This window comes from Oncorhynchus masou, chromosome 29 (genome assembly GCF_036934945.1).
Source record: "Oncorhynchus masou masou isolate Uvic2021 chromosome 29, UVic_Omas_1.1, whole genome shotgun sequence".
Taxonomy (NCBI): Eukaryota; Metazoa; Chordata; class Actinopteri; order Salmoniformes; family Salmonidae; genus Oncorhynchus; species Oncorhynchus masou.
Window position 1 is genome coordinate 32,908,875 of NC_088240.1, and position 17,820 is coordinate 32,926,694.

At 41.0% G+C, this 17,820-nt stretch overlaps 1 protein-coding gene across 2 annotated transcripts in view; it reads left to right on the forward strand.

Annotated features, from left to right (window-relative positions):
* The window catches only part of LOC135519366 (NEDD8-conjugating enzyme UBE2F), an 89,926-nt gene that overhangs the window by 62,172 nt on the left and 9,934 nt on the right, over positions 1 to 17,820 (forward strand). For both annotated transcript variants that reach the window (XM_064944555.1, XM_064944554.1), the window contains 2 exons: positions 9,857 to 9,889; positions 12,310 to 12,372. In XM_064944555.1, the coding sequence (XP_064800627.1) occupies positions 9,857 to 9,889; positions 12,310 to 12,372 (96 nt within the window). The remainder of the gene's footprint in view (positions 1 to 9,856; positions 9,890 to 12,309; positions 12,373 to 17,820) is intronic.

Genomic DNA, 17,820 nt, shown 5'->3' on the forward strand with positions numbered 1-17,820 from the left:
GGGCGAGACTGTGTTATTTCATAGTTTTGATGTCTTCGCCATTATTCTACAGTGTAGAAAATTGTACAAATAAAGAAAAATCAAATCAAATTTATTCATATAGCCCTTCGTACATCAGCTGATATCTCAAAGTGCTGTACAGAAACCCAGCCAAAAACCCCAAACAGCAAGCAATGCAGGTGTAGAAGCACGGTGGCTAGGAAAAACTCCCTAGAAAAACCCTTGAATGAGTAGGTGTGTCCAAACTGTTTTTAACTTCAAGGGGTCTGACCTTCTTAAAACAATTCCATATAGCTTAGTATAACCCCACATACCCCTGCTTAGACGAGGCTTACGAGAGTCTTATGAGTTAAACAGGAAAGAAATGGCAGTTTAAATGTTAAGACAAATTGTACATTTGTCACATCCCAAGTTATTGACAGGCCAATATCCTATGTCCCTTGTCGATGAGCACTGAGAGTGTATGAGAGGACTGCACCTGACTGTTTTAACCACTGTGGGGGAGAGAGGGGGTGCTGGATGACACACACACACGCACTAACACTGTCTTGTTGGGTAGATTAATCCAAGCAAGTGCTGTTTTGGAACATCCAGGTTTTGTATAATAAAGCCCTCAGACTGTTCATCCATACAGTACATCCTAACCCTAGCCTCGGGTGCACTGTTGGGGAGTTTATACCTCTGTTGAGCACCCTGCTATCTCCCTCTGTCCAGCACTTTTTCCTGCTACTCTCTGCACCACTCTCCCAGCCTCTCCTACTGTCCCTCACCAATCAATACAGAATGGAGCACTGGCCCTCTCTCTGAACCTGTAGTCTACTGTGAGATTTGACTTTGTTCTGTGACCCGGAAGTCAAACGTCTAATAACAGACTAGGGTAAAATGTTTTCCTCTGATTAATCCAGCCTACACACTGTAAAGAGAGTAGGGTGTGTGTGTGAGAGGGTCTTGATTGTGTTTGGTGAGAGTTTTACCCTTGACCACTGCCTTGTACTCACCCTCATGTGTGCTAAAAGAATGATAAGAAATCGATTTCACTAGACAGAAGACAGAAGTGTATATTGTTACTTTGCAGTCCTACCAGATTGCTTTAAATGAAGATCAAACTAATTCTAGAAAAGAGCAGGTAAAAAAAAATTGAATCTTTTTTTGTATTGTAGAAGTTGGCCTGGGGCATTCTCTATGATAAGTGTGTTGTGTTGTGGAGAGGGTGACACTGTCTCTCTTCGCTGTCACCTCTCCTGTGCAGCACAGCTCCAACCCACGCAGCTACTGTCACCTTTCCCCTCCTCGACCAGGCAACACACACACACACACACAGTGCCTTCCGAAAGTATTCATACCCCTTGACTTATTCCACATTATGTTGTTACAGCCTGAATTCAAAATGGATTAAATGTTTCTCACCCATCTGCACACAATACCCCACAATGACAAAGTAAAAACATGTTTTTAGAAATGTTTGGATATATATTGAAAAGGAAATAGGTCTGTATCTCATTTACATAAGTAATTACACCCCTGAGTAATTTCTTGGCAGAAGCACCATAGGCGGCTTTTAGTATGTTTTTATCAGCTTTGCGCATCTGTATTTGGGGATATTTTTTTTCTCATTCTTCCCTGCAGATTTTCTCAAGCTCTGTTAAATTAGATGGTGAGCTCCGGGGAACAGCAATCTTCAAGTCTTTCCACGGATTTTCAAAGGGATTCAAGTCTGGGCTTTGTCTGGGCCGCTCAAGAACTTTCTTGTTCTGAAGCCATTCTAGCGTTGCTTTGGCTGTATGTTTGGGGTCATTATCCTCTTGGAACGTAAATCTTGGGCCCAGTCTATTGTCATTTGCACTCTAAAGCAGCTTATCCTCAAAGATTTGCCTGCATTTGGCTCCATTCATTGCCAACTCTATCCTGACCAGTCTCAGAGTCCCTGCCTCTGGAAAGCATCCTCATAGCATGATGTTGCCACCACCATGCTTCACGGTAGGGATGGTGTTTGACATGTAATGAGCTGTGTCTGTTTCTTTTTCTCCAGATATATAGAGCATTGCATTCAGGCCAAAGAGTTCAAGTTTTCTCTCATCAGACCACATAATCTTTTGCCTTATAGTCGAAGTCTTTCACGTGCCTTTTCGCAAACTCCTGCTGTACTGTCCTGCCTTTTTTCTCAGGATTGGCTTCCGTCTGGCACTCTCCAATGAAGCCCAGGTGCCGGATTCACAAAACATTACTTATGAAAAAAACATAAGTTCATAAATGCAATTCCTCAAAATGTTCTTAGGAATTTGTAGTTTTTTTTTAGGAACTTCTTCTTATGTGGCATTGACGTTAGTGATGTGCTTGAAACCAATAAATAACCCTATGTGACAGGAATGATTGGATTTGGTTATTTCGTTATTTTTCACACATTGTAGCCATCAGACTAGCGATATCAAAATCCAAAATGGATAACCAAGAAAAGATTTCTGAAGTGATGGTGGAGGAAATAGCAGCCAGGAAAAGGTTGCTGTTGGGGAGACTCGATAACTGCGGGTCACTGCAGAGACCAAAAAGAACGGATCGGTGTGAGTTGCAGAGTCTGTTTCTGCCGTCAGGGGTATGGCAAGGGACAGTGAAGCCGTAAAGAAGTGGTCCGACATCAAGTTGGCTGCTAAGAAGAAGGGAGCTGACAGACCATTCATGTGGACCAGCTGGAGGAGAAGGTGATGTCCATCAGGACAATGGTGGTAGAGTGACTGTGCGACTGGTAAGTTAGTTAGCTGCGTTAGCTAGCTGACGTGTAAAGACATTATAGCCAAAATAGCTAACGACTTCAACATTAGCCAAGTTTTCTTTGCAAATTGACGAGATGGCACTAGCTATTTAACACTTCTAGTAATATATTGTTAATTACTACCTATCGAGATAATTTGTGTTCTTGCTGTATTTAAATATCCGGTAACCAACAATGTCAGTGGCACAAGAAAGTATCCATTTGTCTCATGACAAGGGTTTAGTTGTCCTAAAGTTAAGTACATTTCCAAGAAGAAATCCTAAAGCATTATTTTTAAGAATCCCATTTCTTAACTTTTTTCTTAGGAAGAAACTTAGGATAAACCTTAACATTTCCAATAACTTTATTGAGAAATAGCAACTTTGCTCAACTAAGAAGAAATTTCTTCTTAACAAGGTTTTGTGAATCTGGCCCCAGATTGGTAAAGAGCTGTGGAGATTGTTGACCTTCTGGCAATTTCTCCCATCTCAGCCAAGAAACTCTGTAGTTCTGTCAGAGTTGTCATTGGGTTCTTGATCACCTCCCTGTGCAAAGTCCTTCTTGCCTGGTTGCTCAGTTTGGCCTTACAGACAGGTCTAAGCAGGTCTGCGTAGTTCCATATTTTTTTTAATTTCCCAATGATGGAGACCAATGTGCTCTTGGGAAACCTTCAACACTAGAAATAGTTTTATACCCTTCCCTCAGAGATCTATGGCACAGTTCCTTGGACATCATGGTGTAGTTTCTGCTCTGACATGCACTGTCAGCTGTGGGAGCTTGTATTGTGTTTTCTCATGTCCAAACAATGGAATTGGCCACCAGTGGACTCAAATCAAGTTGTAGTGACATCTCAATGATGATAAAAGGAAATTGGAGGCACCTGTGCTCAATTTGGAGTATCATAACACAGGGGTGTGAATACTTAAGTACAGTGCATTCGACCCTTGACCTTTTACACATTGTGTTACGTTATAGCCTTATTCTAAAATTAATTCAATTGTTTTTTTCCCTCGATCTACACACAATACCCAATCATGACAAAGCAAAAACATTTAAAAAAATGTATTTAACATAAACTGATCATGTTTACATAAGTATGCAGACCCTTTACTCAGTACTTTGTTGAATCACTTTTGGATGGGGAGTATTGCTGAACAGCAATTTTCAGGTCTCTCAGAGATGTTTGATCAGATTCAAGTCCGGGCTCTGGCTGGGCCAATCAAGGACATTGAGTCTTGTCCCAAAGCCACTGCGTTGTCTTGGTTGTGTGCTTAGGGTCGTTGGTGAACCTTGGCCCCAGTCTGAGGTCCTGAGTGCTCTGGAGCAGGTTTTCATCAAGGATCTCTCTGTACTTTGCTCTGTTAATCTTTCCCTCGATCGTGACTATTCTCCCAGTCCCTGCCGCTGAAAAACATCCCCACAGCATGATGCTGCCACCACCATGCTTCACCGTAGGGATGGTGCCAGGTTTCCTCCAGACATGACGCTTGGAATTCAGGCCAAAGAGTTCATTCTTGGTTCCATCTGACCAGAGAATCATGTTTCTCATGGTCAGAGTCCTTTAGGTGCCTTTTGGCAAATTCCAAGTGGACTGTCATGTGCGTTTTACTGAGGAGTGGCTTCCGTTTCGCCACTCTACCATAAAGGCCTGATTGGTGGAGTGCTGCAGAGATGGTTGTCCTTCTAGAAGGTTCTCCCATCTCCACATAGGAACTTTGGAGCTCTGTCAGAGTGACCATTGGGTTCTTGGTCACCTCCCTGACCAAGGCCCTTCTCCCCCAATTGCTCATTTTGGCCGGGCTGCCAGCTCTAGGAAGAGTCTTGGTGGTTCCAAACTTCTTTCATTTAAGAATGATGGATACCACTGTGTTCTTGGACTTTCAATACTTTTTTGGTACCCTACCCCAGAGCTGTGCCACGACACAATCCTGTCTCTGAGCTCTACAGACAATTCCTTCGACCTTGTGGCTTAGTTTTTGCTCTGACATGCACTGTCAAACGTGGGACCTTATGTGTGTGCATTTCCAAATCACGTCCAATAAATTGGATTTAGCACAGGTGGACTCCGATCAAGTTGAAGAAACTCTCAAAGATGATCAATAGAAACAGGATACACCTGAGCTCAATTTCAAGTCTCATAGCAAAGGGTCTGAATAGTTACAGGGGGAAAACAAGTATTTGATACACTGACAATTTTGCAGGTTTTCTTACTGACAAAGTATGTAGAGGTCTGTAATTTTTATCATAGGTACACTTCAACTGTGAGAGACGGAATCTAAAACAAAAATCCAGAAAATCACATTCCAGAAAGTTGTCATGGCTTTAGAAGCTTCTGATATGCTAATTGAAATCATTTGACTCAATTGGAGGTGTACCTGTGGATGTATTTGAAGGCCTACCAATCAGCCAAGACCCCAGAAAAAATTGTAGACCTCCACAAATCTGGTTCATCCTTGAGAGCAATTTCCAAATGCCTGAAGGTACAACGTTCATCAGTACAAATAATAGTTCACAAGTATACACACCATGGGACCACGCAGCGATCATACCGCTCAGGAAGAGGACTCCGTCTGTCTCCTTGAGATTAACGTACTTTGGTGCGAAATGTGCAAATCAATCCCAGAACAACAGCAAAGGACCCTGTGAAGATGCTGGAGGAAACAGGTACAAAAGTGTCTATATCCACAGTAAAACGAGTCCTATATCAACATAACCTGAAAGGCCTCCGCTCAGCAAGGAAGAAGCCACTGCTAAAAAAGCCAGACTACGGTTTGCAACTGCACATGGGTACAAAGATAGTACTTTTTGGAGAAATGTCCTCTGGTCTAATGAAACAAAATTAGAACTGTTTGGCCATAATGACCATCTTTATGCTTAGAGGAAAAAGGGGGAGGCTTGCAGCCGAAGAACACCATCCCAACCGTGAAGCACGGGGGTGGCAGCATCATGTTGTGGGGATGATTTGCTGCAGGAGAGACTGGTGTACGTCATAAAATAGATGACATTGTGAGGTCGGAAAATTGTGGATATATTGAAGCAACATCTCAAGACATCAGTCAGGAAGTTAATGATTGGTTGCAAATGGGTCTTCAAAATGGACAATGACCCCAAGCATACTTCCAAAGTTGTTACAAAATGGCTTAAGGACAACAAAGTCAAGGTATTCGATTGGCCATCACAAAGCCATAGAAAATGTGTGGGCAGGACTGAAAAAGCGTGTGCGAGCAAGGAGGCCTACAAACCTGACTCAGTTACACCAGCTCTGTCAGGAGGAATGGGCCAAAATTTACCCAACTTAAGGGAAGCTTGTGGAAGGCTACCCAAAACGTTTGTCCCAAGTTAAACTATTTTAAAGGCAATGCTACCAAATATTAATTGAGTGTATGTAAAGTTCTGACCCACTGGGAATGTGATGAAAGAAATAAAAGCTGAAATAAATCATTCTCCCTACTATTATTCTGACATTTCACATTCTTAAAATTAACTGGTGATCCTAACTGACCTAAGACAGGGACTTTTTACTAGGATTAAATGTCAGGAATTGTGAAAACTGAGTTTAAATGTATTTGGCTCAGGTGTATGTAAACTTCCGACTTCAACTGTACATTTGTAAAAATGTCAAAAACAACTTTTTTGCTTTGTCATTATGGGTTATTGTGTGTAGATTGAGGAAAATGTTTTATTTTATCAATTTTAGGATAAGGCTGTAACGTAACAAAATGTGGAAAAAGTCAAGGGGTCTGAATACTTTCCAAATGCACTATAAATTAGATTTCTGTATTTTATTTTCAATACATTTTTCAGAAATCTCTAAATACATGTGGTCACCTTCTCATTATGGGGTATTGTGTGTAGATGGGTGAGAATTCTATTTAATCCATTTTCAATTCAAGTTGTAACAGATCAAAATGTTTAAGTCAAGGGGTATGATTACTTTCTGACGGCATTGTACACAGTGGGGGAAAAAGTATCAAATTGTCATACTTGAGGAAAAGTAAATATACCTTAAAAGATAATGACTCAAGTGAAGGTAACCCAGTAAATGACTATTTGAGTAAAAGTCTAAAAGTATTTGGTTTTAAATGTACTTAAGTATCAAAAGTAAAAGTATAAATCATTTTAAATGTCTAATATTAAGCAAACCAGACAACACGATTTTCTTGTTTTTTTAAATTTACGGATAGCCAGGGGCACAGTTCAACACTAAGACATCATTTATAAACAAAGCATTTGTGTTTAGTGAGTCTGCCAAATCAGAGGCAGTAGGGATGACCAGGGATGTTCTCTTGATTACTGTGTGAATTAGACCATTTTCCTGTTCTTAAACAAGTACTTTTGGGTGCGAGGGATAATGTAAGGAGTAAAAAGTACATTATTTTCTTTAGGAATGTAGTGGAGTAAAAGTTGTCAAAAATATAAATGGTTAATTATAGATACCCAAAAAAAAGACTTAAGTTAAACTACTTTTAAATACTACTTAAGTACTTTACACCACTGACTGTACACACGAACACAGTCACTCAGACGCACAACATCTGTGCAAATAGATAAACAAAGCTAAATGTGTGTGTATGCCTATCTCACACACAAAGACAGCATACTTGACTCATTTTGGAGCGACAGCCTGCCTGGCAAAAATAGTTTTTCCTAATTTGTCTATCCATCCTATTCACCACTCACATGCCCAACACTTACTTCTGCCAATATATAGTGCTCTCATTTCTATTTCATAACCTCAGTTCTTCCTCCACAATTTCTCCCACGGTCTCACTATTCACTGAAAATAGACTCCTTTGGCTTATGCAAGTGGTTATGTTATCCTTATCACTTTGTTAGTGCGGGTTAGTTTCCCTGTAGGATTACACCTTAGAAATAGCAGGAACAGAGGAAGAGCAATGACTGGTGACTGTCTACCTATTTGTTAATGTGTGTTGTTGGTTCTCTTATTCATCATTCTAAACGGATACGGTAGGCTATCTGATGGACGGTGCATTGGTAACAAGTCATAGGCCACTACTTCTGTGTATTGTTATTTATCATGGTCTACATCAAGCTGTGGGTCCTGCATTAGAATCAAGTCAGATATATTTGTCAGGCATTTAAACATCAGGCTAATTATGCACCGTAGTTGTTTCAAGGTCAAGAGCTGGATCTTGTTTAAAAAAATATCCCAGATGGGGGGGGGATCAACCGTATGGAGATATAAGATCATTAAAATAGAGGGCGGGTCCTGTAGAGAAAGGTATTGACTATATTTCATTTAAATGCAAATCCACCAACTGTCAAACATGGCCTCTGCCAGCACTGCAGTTTGCATCACAGCCCAGGAAAATATTTGTTTTTATTCCAAGTATGTTTTATTTCTTCACTTGCAATCAATTGTCTTCTGCTTTTGGATGGCACCATCCTTTGTTTTATAATGAAATGGCAAAGTGATAAGAGCAAATTGGGCCCATCGCCTTTGAAAAGCAGATATATGCCTCGCAGAAAACAATGTGTAGTTACTACCATTAGAAATCGCCGTTAGGGTTGGTATCCATTAACTGTAGTGTTTCCTTGTTCTAATGAGCCTTTCATTCTCATCCTCCCCTTCAATGCATTGACTGTCTTAGGTTTAACTCCATCAATATCATGCCAAATGTATTGAACACACAGCATGCATTTTTTATTCGTGTATCATATGATCTGTATAAATAAGCACCAATCCACAAATGTAAAAATCCGGTAAAAATCAGGCCAGCTAATTCAACTATTTGGGCCAGCTAATACAACAGTACACCGCAATAGTGTTGCAAATATAAAGTAATATAGGGCTAGGGTTTCAATTATTTACGTTGGACATAGTGGTTAACATATTATGGCTACCACACTATAATTTCTACAGCCTTGAAAGGCAGGCATCAACATGGCCGAATGAGAGGCTGCCAGTGATTTATAGAAATCGCTTCTACGGGTACACATCCTTTTCAATGAATTCAAGTCCCTTTCTACGCGTGAGAACATTCATTTTCTTGTTGTCAAATCCCTGCTAAAAGTCAGGTGACCTAAGCGCTTCCAAATATGGATTTGCAGGTTTGCCAAATCTGTCATGTTTACGCATATCTCTCCTATGAGCAAATCTTTATGCCAGTCATTTTAATTAAGCCCCTAGAAATGTTTGAAATGTTTGTTTGTGGATAGTGATTTACATTTGTGCATTGGTACTAATTTGTACAGATCATGATACACACATACAAAATGCATGCTGTGTGTTCACTATACATTTGGCTTGATATTGATCCCATACATCACTCCCTGTGGGGTCTACTTGATTTAACCATATGACTCCCTATGGAGTACACTATATTTAACCCTTTCATTCCCTGAGGAGTGTCCTCATGTTAACCCTGTTACTCAAACAAATACTTTTGGAACTGGACAGGGCTTTGGATCATTATTTTCCTCCTAAATCTCAGCTCATAGCCAACTGCCAACTAAATAGAAAACAAAAACATGTTGTTCCCCCCCCCCCCCCCCATCAGTTCGTTTATTCTCCAGAATGTGTCGATACGTATTAAACCTCCATGTGGCACAAGTCTATGGCATTATCAGTTGACAGGGGAATAGAGTTGAATGTCCACACTGACGTCCTCTAAGTGAAGCTAGCATACATGAATACATTAAGAGCTTTGTAAGGGTACTTGTTTACACGTCGCCCGTAGACATTTCATTATGTTTAATGATTCATGAATTAACACACCCTTTGCAAAGACTGAGACGCTCAATTAAAAGAGCCAGTGTCCTCAAAATATATATATGTTAATGAATACCCATCATACCGTTCTTCAGTGTTTTAATCATCAAGGATATTTGCCTAATACGTTCCCAGAGGCAAACCACTTGCATAATCAGAAAATGTTCCGTCTTCATTAGATACAATAGAACTAATCAGATGATATCCAATTAGGGCATTCAACGATTTTGTTTGTGTTAATTTGTTGGCTCAAAAATGTTCACCGATTTGGCCTGGTTATTACTGACAAGTTTTAGTTTGACTTTTAATGTGACATACAACTATGATGATCAATGGATGTCTGCTGATGTTTTGTCTGTTGCTTCTGTGTCTTTCAGGATGTAGTCTGGGGATTGAACTCCTTGTTTACCGTAAGTACCTTTTAAAAAAAAAAATCTAAACCATTTGACATCTACAGTACCTTCAGAAAGTATTCAGACTCCTTGACTTTTTCCCAATTTTTTGTGACGTTACAGCCTTATTCTAAAATGGATTCATAAAATGTTTTAAAAATAATCCTCAGCAATCTACACACATTACCCCATAATGACAATACAGAATTTTTATTACAATTTTTATTACATAATTACATTATTACATTACATTATTACATTACATTTATTTACATAAGTATTCAGACCCTTTGCTGTGGGACTTGAAATTGAGCTCATGAGACTCGAAATTGAGCTCAAGTTCATCCTGTTTCCATTGATCATCCTTGAGGTGTTTCTACAACTTGGAGTCCACCTGTAGTATATTCAATATATTGGACATGACTTGGAAAGGTACACACCTGTCTATAATATATTGTCCCACAGTTATCAGAGCAAACCCCAAGCCATGAGGTCAAATGAATTGTCCGCAGAGCTCCGAAACAGGATTGTGTCGAGGCACAGATCTGGGAAAGGGTACCAAAATATTTCTGCAGCATTGAAGGTCCCCAAGAACACAGTGGCCTCCATAATTCTTAAATGGAAGAAGTATGGAACCACCAAAACTCTTCCTAGAGCTGGCCGCTCAGCCAAACTGAGCAATCGGAGGAGAAGGGCCTTGGTCAGGGAGGTCACTCTGACAGAGCTCTAGAGTTCCTTTGTGAAGATGGGAGAACCTTCCAGAATGATAACCATCTCTGTAGCACTTTATGATAGGGTGGACAGACGGAAGCCACTCTTCAGTGAATGACAGCCTGCTTGGAGTTTGCCAAAAGGCACCTAAAGACTGACGGTTTGTATTTATTTATTTAACGTTTCTTTAACTAGACAAGTCATTTAAGAACAAATTCTTATTTACAATGATGGCCTAGGAAGAGTGGGTTAATAACTGCCTTTTTCAGGGGCAGAAATACATATTTTTACCTTTTCAGCTCAGGGATTCGATCTAGCTACCTTTCGGTTACTGGCCCAACGCTCTAACCACTAGGCTATCTGCTGCCCCAAGATTCTCTGGTCTGATGAAACCAAGATTGAACTCTTTATCCTGAATGCCAAGCGTCACGTCTGGTTGAAACCTGGCACAATCCCTACGGTGAAGCATGGTGGTGGCAGCATCATGCTGCGGGGATGTTTTTCAGCGGCAGGGACTGGGAGACGAGTCAGGATTGAGGGGAAATATGAAAGGAGCAAAGTACAGAGAGATGATGAAAACCTGCTCCAGAGTGCTTAGGACCTCAGACTGGAGCGGAGGTTCACCTTCCAGCAGGACAACGACCCTAAGCACACCGCCAAGACAACGCAGGAGTGGCTTCGGGACAAGTCTCAATGTCCTTGAGTGGCCCAGTTAGAGCCTGATCCCACATCACTGGAGAGACCTGAAAATAGTTGTACAGCATTGCTCCCCATCCAACCTGACAGAGCTTGAGAGGATCTACAGAGAAGAATGCGAGAAACCCCACCAAATACAGCTGTGCCAAGCTTGTAGCGTCATACCCAAGAAGAGTCGAGGCTGTAATCACTGCCAAAGGTGGTTCAACAAAGTACTAAGTAAAGGGTCTGAATACTTATGTAAATGTGATATTTCAGTTTTATTTTATTTTTTTGCACAAAATTCTAAAAAAATGTTTTGTTATTATGTGCTATTGTGTGTAGATTGATGAGGGGAAAAAAAATCCAATTTCATCCATTTTAGAATAAGGCTGTAACTTAACAAAATGTGAAAAAGTCAAGGGGTCTGAATACTTTCCAAAAGCATTGAATGTTAAAATGTGTTTCTATGCTTATGACAACCGGTATAGACTGAGTTGTTACTGTAAAGCCTATCATTTTCTTTATAAAACCATACAAACCCGTTTTTATGAGCAATTCCCCAGGCATTTTCTGTGAACATTGACGAGAAAGCAGGTAGGTAAGGAGAATGAGCGTGTTAAGTGTTCCTGTAAGCGACTGTTGTTGCTTGGTTGATTGGGTTGATAGCATCTCTTTCGCTCCTCTCCTGGCTGCTTCCCACAATGATGATGCAGCCTGATGCTCAGTCATGCCCTGAGGCTTAGCTCTTAATCAGGAAGTGAGGCGCTCTACACACAGGCCTAGCCGCCATTTTATCTCCTTAATAACACACCGTGCCTCGCCCGCCACGCACGCCGTCTCTACGGCAACAGGCTAATTACACTACTTTGTCTTTTAACTTAAATCCAGGGTGACATTGCATACTGCCAGTGGCTGTTAGTCAGGCAAATGTTGTCTGATACTGATACTGTTTGTTGTTTTCATCTGGGTTAGCGGGCTTTAGTTTATCTGAAACTGTTTTTAGTAAACTTTTGCTGACTCAAGCTCATTTTCTCTTTCATTTCATTCAGGATCTACTGAACTTCGATGACCCATTGAACATCGACGCGGCCGAGCATCATCTGCGCGATAAGGTAACGACACCAACCAGCCCACCTGGAGGGAGGTCATCTTCCCTATGTCCTGTCCATGACCTTACATGGGCAGCAGTAAGTAGGACGTGTTTAGAAGGTCTGAAAGCTCTAGAAGTGGAATGTGGGGCTATTCTGTAGAACTCACTAATGACCACTTCGTTCACAACCATTGGGTACTGTGTACTGTGTAGTCTGTCTAAGTAGTGCCTTATATAGAAAATTGGGTGCCATTTGTGATTCGCGCTATGTCTCATTCTGCCTGGGCTATCCATGCCCGGCAGGAGACAGACCTCTCTGGGACCTCTCACACTCCCTCCCAAGTGGTGCTCGGCTGGGGCTTGCAATACTCCCCAGTCCCCAGACAGACAGTGTATGCTAAACTTCAGAGAGCATGAGCAGCTTAGTATGTCAACAGCAGGGCTATGGTTTACATTTAAGATCATGCCTGATGCCTCATTACTGTTTGCCACTCGCAGCGGGTCGATATCTGCACAGTCTTCAGCACACCCTTTACGCCTGTGTTGAGTGGAGTCTAATATGGTCACTCTGGTTGGTTTCACACACCAACACCCCAAGCCCCATCCAAAAACCCAGACTGGGCTAGCGGAACATAAACCGGAGGAAAAGAGGCCAGAGAAAGTAAGTGAAGGACGGAATAGACCAAACTAATGTTGGAGAGGAGACGAGGCAAGACCTACAGGAAGTATTGATTTCAATGGATGGTTTCCTCTGGTCTCTTCAGTCCTGAGCCGTGTTCCTTCTAACATGCTGATTTCACCGAGCACGCGCGCATTGTTGATTTTGTCCGTCTACAACAGACGCGATCAGGACACGTAGGTTGAAATATCAAAACGAACTGTGAACCAACTATATTAATTTGGGGACAAGTCGAAACACATGAAACATTCATGGACATTTAACTAGCTTGCTGTTGCTAGCTAATTTTTCCTGGGATATAAACATTGGGTTGTTATTTTACCTGAAATGCACAAGGTCTTTTTTTCCTGGATCTTTGTAGAATTTTGAGTCACACATAAAATTGTGTGTTCTCTACTCCGACAATGAATCCACAGGTAAAAGGGAAAACTTCTAGTAATCTCTCCTCCTTCAGTCTTCTTCCTTCCGTCCTCCTTTTCATTCTGCTTTTTCGTCTTCCTTTTTTTTCATTTTCTTTTCTCCTTCTTTCTCCTCCTCTTTCTCCTTCTTTCTCCTCCTTTCCCTTCTTCTCCTTTCCCTTATTCTTAGCCTTCTTCTCCTTTCCCTTATTCTTCTCCTTCTCCTTCTTTCTCCTCCTCTTTCTCCTCATTTCCCTTCTTCTCCTTTCCCTTATTCTTCTCTTTCTCCTCCTTTCCCTTCTCCTTTCCCTTATTCTTCTCCTACTCCTTCTTTTTCCTCCTCTTTCACCTTTTTCTCCTTTCCTTTCCCTTCTTCTCATTTCCCTTCTCCTTTTCCTTCTTTCTCCTCCTCTTTCTCCTCCTTTCCCTTCTCCTTTCCCTTCTTCTCCTTTCCCTTATTCTTCTCATTCTTTCTCCTCCTCTTTCTCCTTCTTTCTCCTCCTCTTTCTCCTCCTTTCCCTTCTTCTCCTTTCCCTTATTCTTGTCCCTTCTCCTTCTTTCTCCTCCTCTTTCTCCTCCTTTCCCTTTTCCTTTCCCTTATTCTTCTCCTTCTCCTTCTTTCTCCTCCTCTTTCTTCTCCTTTCGCTTCTTCTCCTTTCCCTTATTCTTCTCCTTCTTTCTCCTCCTCTTTCTCCTCCTTTCCCTTATTCTTCTCCTTCTCCTTCTTTCTCCTCCTCTTTCTCCTCCTTTTCCCTTCTTCTTCTCCTTCTCCTTCTTTCTCCTCCTCTTTCTCCTTTCCCTTCTCCTTTCCCTTCTTCTTCTCCTTCTCCTTCTTTCTCCTCCTCTTTCTCCTCCTTTCGCTTCTTCTCCTTTCCCTTATTCTTCTCCTTTTCCTCTTCCTTATAATAATTACAGATTTATAATTTTGACGAAGTGTGTACTGGCTATGGCGTTTCGAGGGACCTTTAATTTTTTTTTTTCAAACAAAGGGTATTTTTGTTACTATGAGAGGCACAGCCGTTCACTTTGCCTTGCCATGTTCTGCTAGGAGCAAACCAAACCTAGTATGCAGACGTCTGGTTGTTGTTCATAGGAGCCTTTCCGACCAATTACAGAGATAGTAGTGGACACAGTGGGCTTCCAAACACTCAGGGAAACATGTCACTGCCTTTTAACTACACTGGGATGTTTTTTTGTTGCAAAGGTCAGTTAAAATAAAAGGAATGGAGAAAGAAGTCCTCTTGTGTTAGAACAGTGGTTCCCAAACGTTTTTGCTTCGTGACCCAACAATTGAGCTGCCTTTTGAGTCGAGACCAACCATAATGGTTGAGCGGTGAAAAAAAATCAACAGACCAAATAATAAGTAAAAAAATATATCATATTTGCAGCGGAGAGAGGATGTTGTTGTTTTAATGCTAATTCCCTGCAATTCTATACATTTTGCTGTGGAGCTGAGAGAAAATGTCTTTACGTTAATTTCCGGGAATTGTACGCATTTTGACATGGCAAATGCTGTGTTCTTATGCTCAACATTTTAATAAAATCAATAGGGGCCTGATTGTATAACCCACAGTTTAGGAAGCACTGTGTCAGACCACCTTTAGTTAAGTTGCCATTAATACACTACTGTAACAGGTTCCTCTTGATAGTATCACTGTACCTACAGTGCTTTCAGTATTATAGCCTGATTTTAAAATGTATTCAAAATTTTAAAAAATCTCACCCATCTACACACAATACGCCATAATGACAGAAATAGGTCATTTACATAAATATTCACACCCCTGAGATAATACATGTTAGGATGCATGTTGTGGAATATTTTTACTCTGTACAAGCTTCCTTATTTTGTTGATTCATCCTCAGTTTTCTCCTATCACAGCCATTAAAACTCTGTAACTGTTTTAAAGTCACCATTGGCCTCATGGAGAAATCCCTGAGAGGTTTCCTTCCCCTCCAGCCACTGAGTTAGGAAGGATGTCTATCTTTGTAGTGACTGGGTGATTGATACACCATCCAAAGTGTAATTAATAAATTCACCATGTTCAAAGGGATATTCAATATCTACCTTTTTTATTTTTTTTAAATGTTGCCCTTTACGAGGCATTGGAAAACATCCTTGCTCTTTGTGGGTGAATCTGTTTGAAATTCACTTCTCGACCTTACAGATAATTGTATGTGTGGGGTACAGAAAAGGTAGTCATTCAAAAATCATGATGAATGCTATTATTGCACATAGAGTCCATGCAACTTATTATGCTACTTGTTAAGCAAATGTCTACTCCTGAACTTTTGACTTCCCATAACAAAGGGGTTGAATACTTATTGATTCAAGATATTTCAGAGTTTCATTTTTAATTTGTAAAAATCTCTAAAAACATAATTCCACTTTGACATTAAAAAGTACCAGCAAAACACCAGTCAATGTCAACAGTGAAGAGGCGACTCCGGGATGCTGGCCTTCTAGGCAGAGTTCCTCTGTCCAGTGTCTGTGTTCTTTAGCCCATCTTCATCTGTTCTTTTTATTGGCCAGTCTGAGATATGGCTTTTTCTTTGTAACTCTGCCTAGAAAGCCAGCATCCCGGAGTCGCCTCTTCATTGTTGACATTGACTGGTGTTTTGCTGGTACTATTTAATGAAGCTGTCAGTTGCGGACTTGTGAGACGTCTGTATCACAAACTAGACACTCTAATGTACTTGTGCACCGGGGCCTCCCAGTCCTCTTTCTATTCTGATTAGAGCCAGTTTGCACTGTTCTGTGAAGGGAGTAGTACACAGCGTTGTACCAGATCTTCAGTTTCTTGGCAATTTCTCGCATGGAATAGCCTTCATTTCTCAGAACAAGAATTGACTGATGAGTTTCAGATGAAAGTTCTTTGTTTCTGGCAATTTTGATATATTATATATTATTATATATTATATATATATATTATATTATATAAGTGTAAAGTGACTATGCATCAAGGATGGATAATAATAACATTAAAAATAAAGAACCGAGTAGCAGCAGCATATATATCTGACTGACGGGTGGTAGGCAGAAACAGGCGCGTTTTGCCAGCAGCTCTTCGTTGTGCGTCAAGCATTGCACTGTTTATGACTTCAAGCCTATCAACTCCCGAGATGAGGCTGGTGTAACCGAAGTGAAATGGGTAGCTAGTTAGCGTGCTAATAGCATTTCAAACGTCACTCGCTCTGAGCCTTCTAGTAGTTGTTCCCCTTGCTCTGCATGGGTAACGCTGCTTCGATGGTGGCTGTTGTCGTTGTGTTGCTGGTTCAAGCCCAGGGAGGAGCGAGGAGAGGGACGGAAGCTATACTGTTACACTGGCAATACTAAAGTGCCTATAAGAACATCCAATAGTCAAATGTTAATGAAATACAAATGGTATAGAGGGAAATAGTCCTATAATTCCTATAATAACTACAACCTAAAACTTCTTACCTGGGAATATTGAAAACCACCAGCTTTCATATGTTCTCATGTTCTGAGCAAGGAACTGAAACGTTAGCATTCTTACATAGCACATATTGCACTTTTACTTTCTTCAACACTTTGTTTTTGCTTTATTTAAACCAAATTGAACATGTTTCATTATTTACTTTTTATTTTATTTTATTGATGTATTATATTAAGTTAAAATAAGTGTTCATTCAGTATTGTTGTAATTGTCATTATTACAAATAAATAAATAATCAACCGATTATTCGGTATCTGCTTTTTTGGTCCTCCAATAATCGGTATCGGCGTTGAAAAATCATAATCGGTCGACCTCTACTAGAAAGGCAGGAACCTAGAGAGGAACCAGGCTCTGAGAAGTGGCCGGTCTTCTGGCTGTGCCGGGTTGAGGTTATAACAGTACATGGCCAAGCTGTTCAAACCTTCATAGGTGACCAACAGCAAAAAATAATAATAACTATTATTACAGTGGTTCTAGAGTGTGCAACAGGTCAGCACCTCCGGAGTAAATGTCAGTTGGCTTTTCATAGCCGAGCATTCAGTGTTAGAGACAGCAGGTGCGGTAGAGAGAGAGGGTCGAAAACAGCAGGTCCAGAACAAGGTAGCACGTCCGGTGAACAGGTCAGGGTCCCATAGCCTCAGGCAGAACAGTTTAAACTGGAGCAGCAGCGCGACCAGGTGGTCTGGGGACAGCAGAATCATCAGGCCTGGTAGTCCTGAGGCATGGTCCCAGGGCTCAGGTTCTCCGGGAGGAGAGAGAGAATTAGAGGGAGCATACTTAAATTCACACAGGACACCGGATAAGACCGGAGAAATACTCCAGACATAAGACTGACCCTAGACCCCACAAGACGTCACAAACTATTGCAGCATAATGGCAGTGAGTTCGGCCCCAATGGTGTAATGGGCTGTATGCACCACCCTCTAGCACTGAGG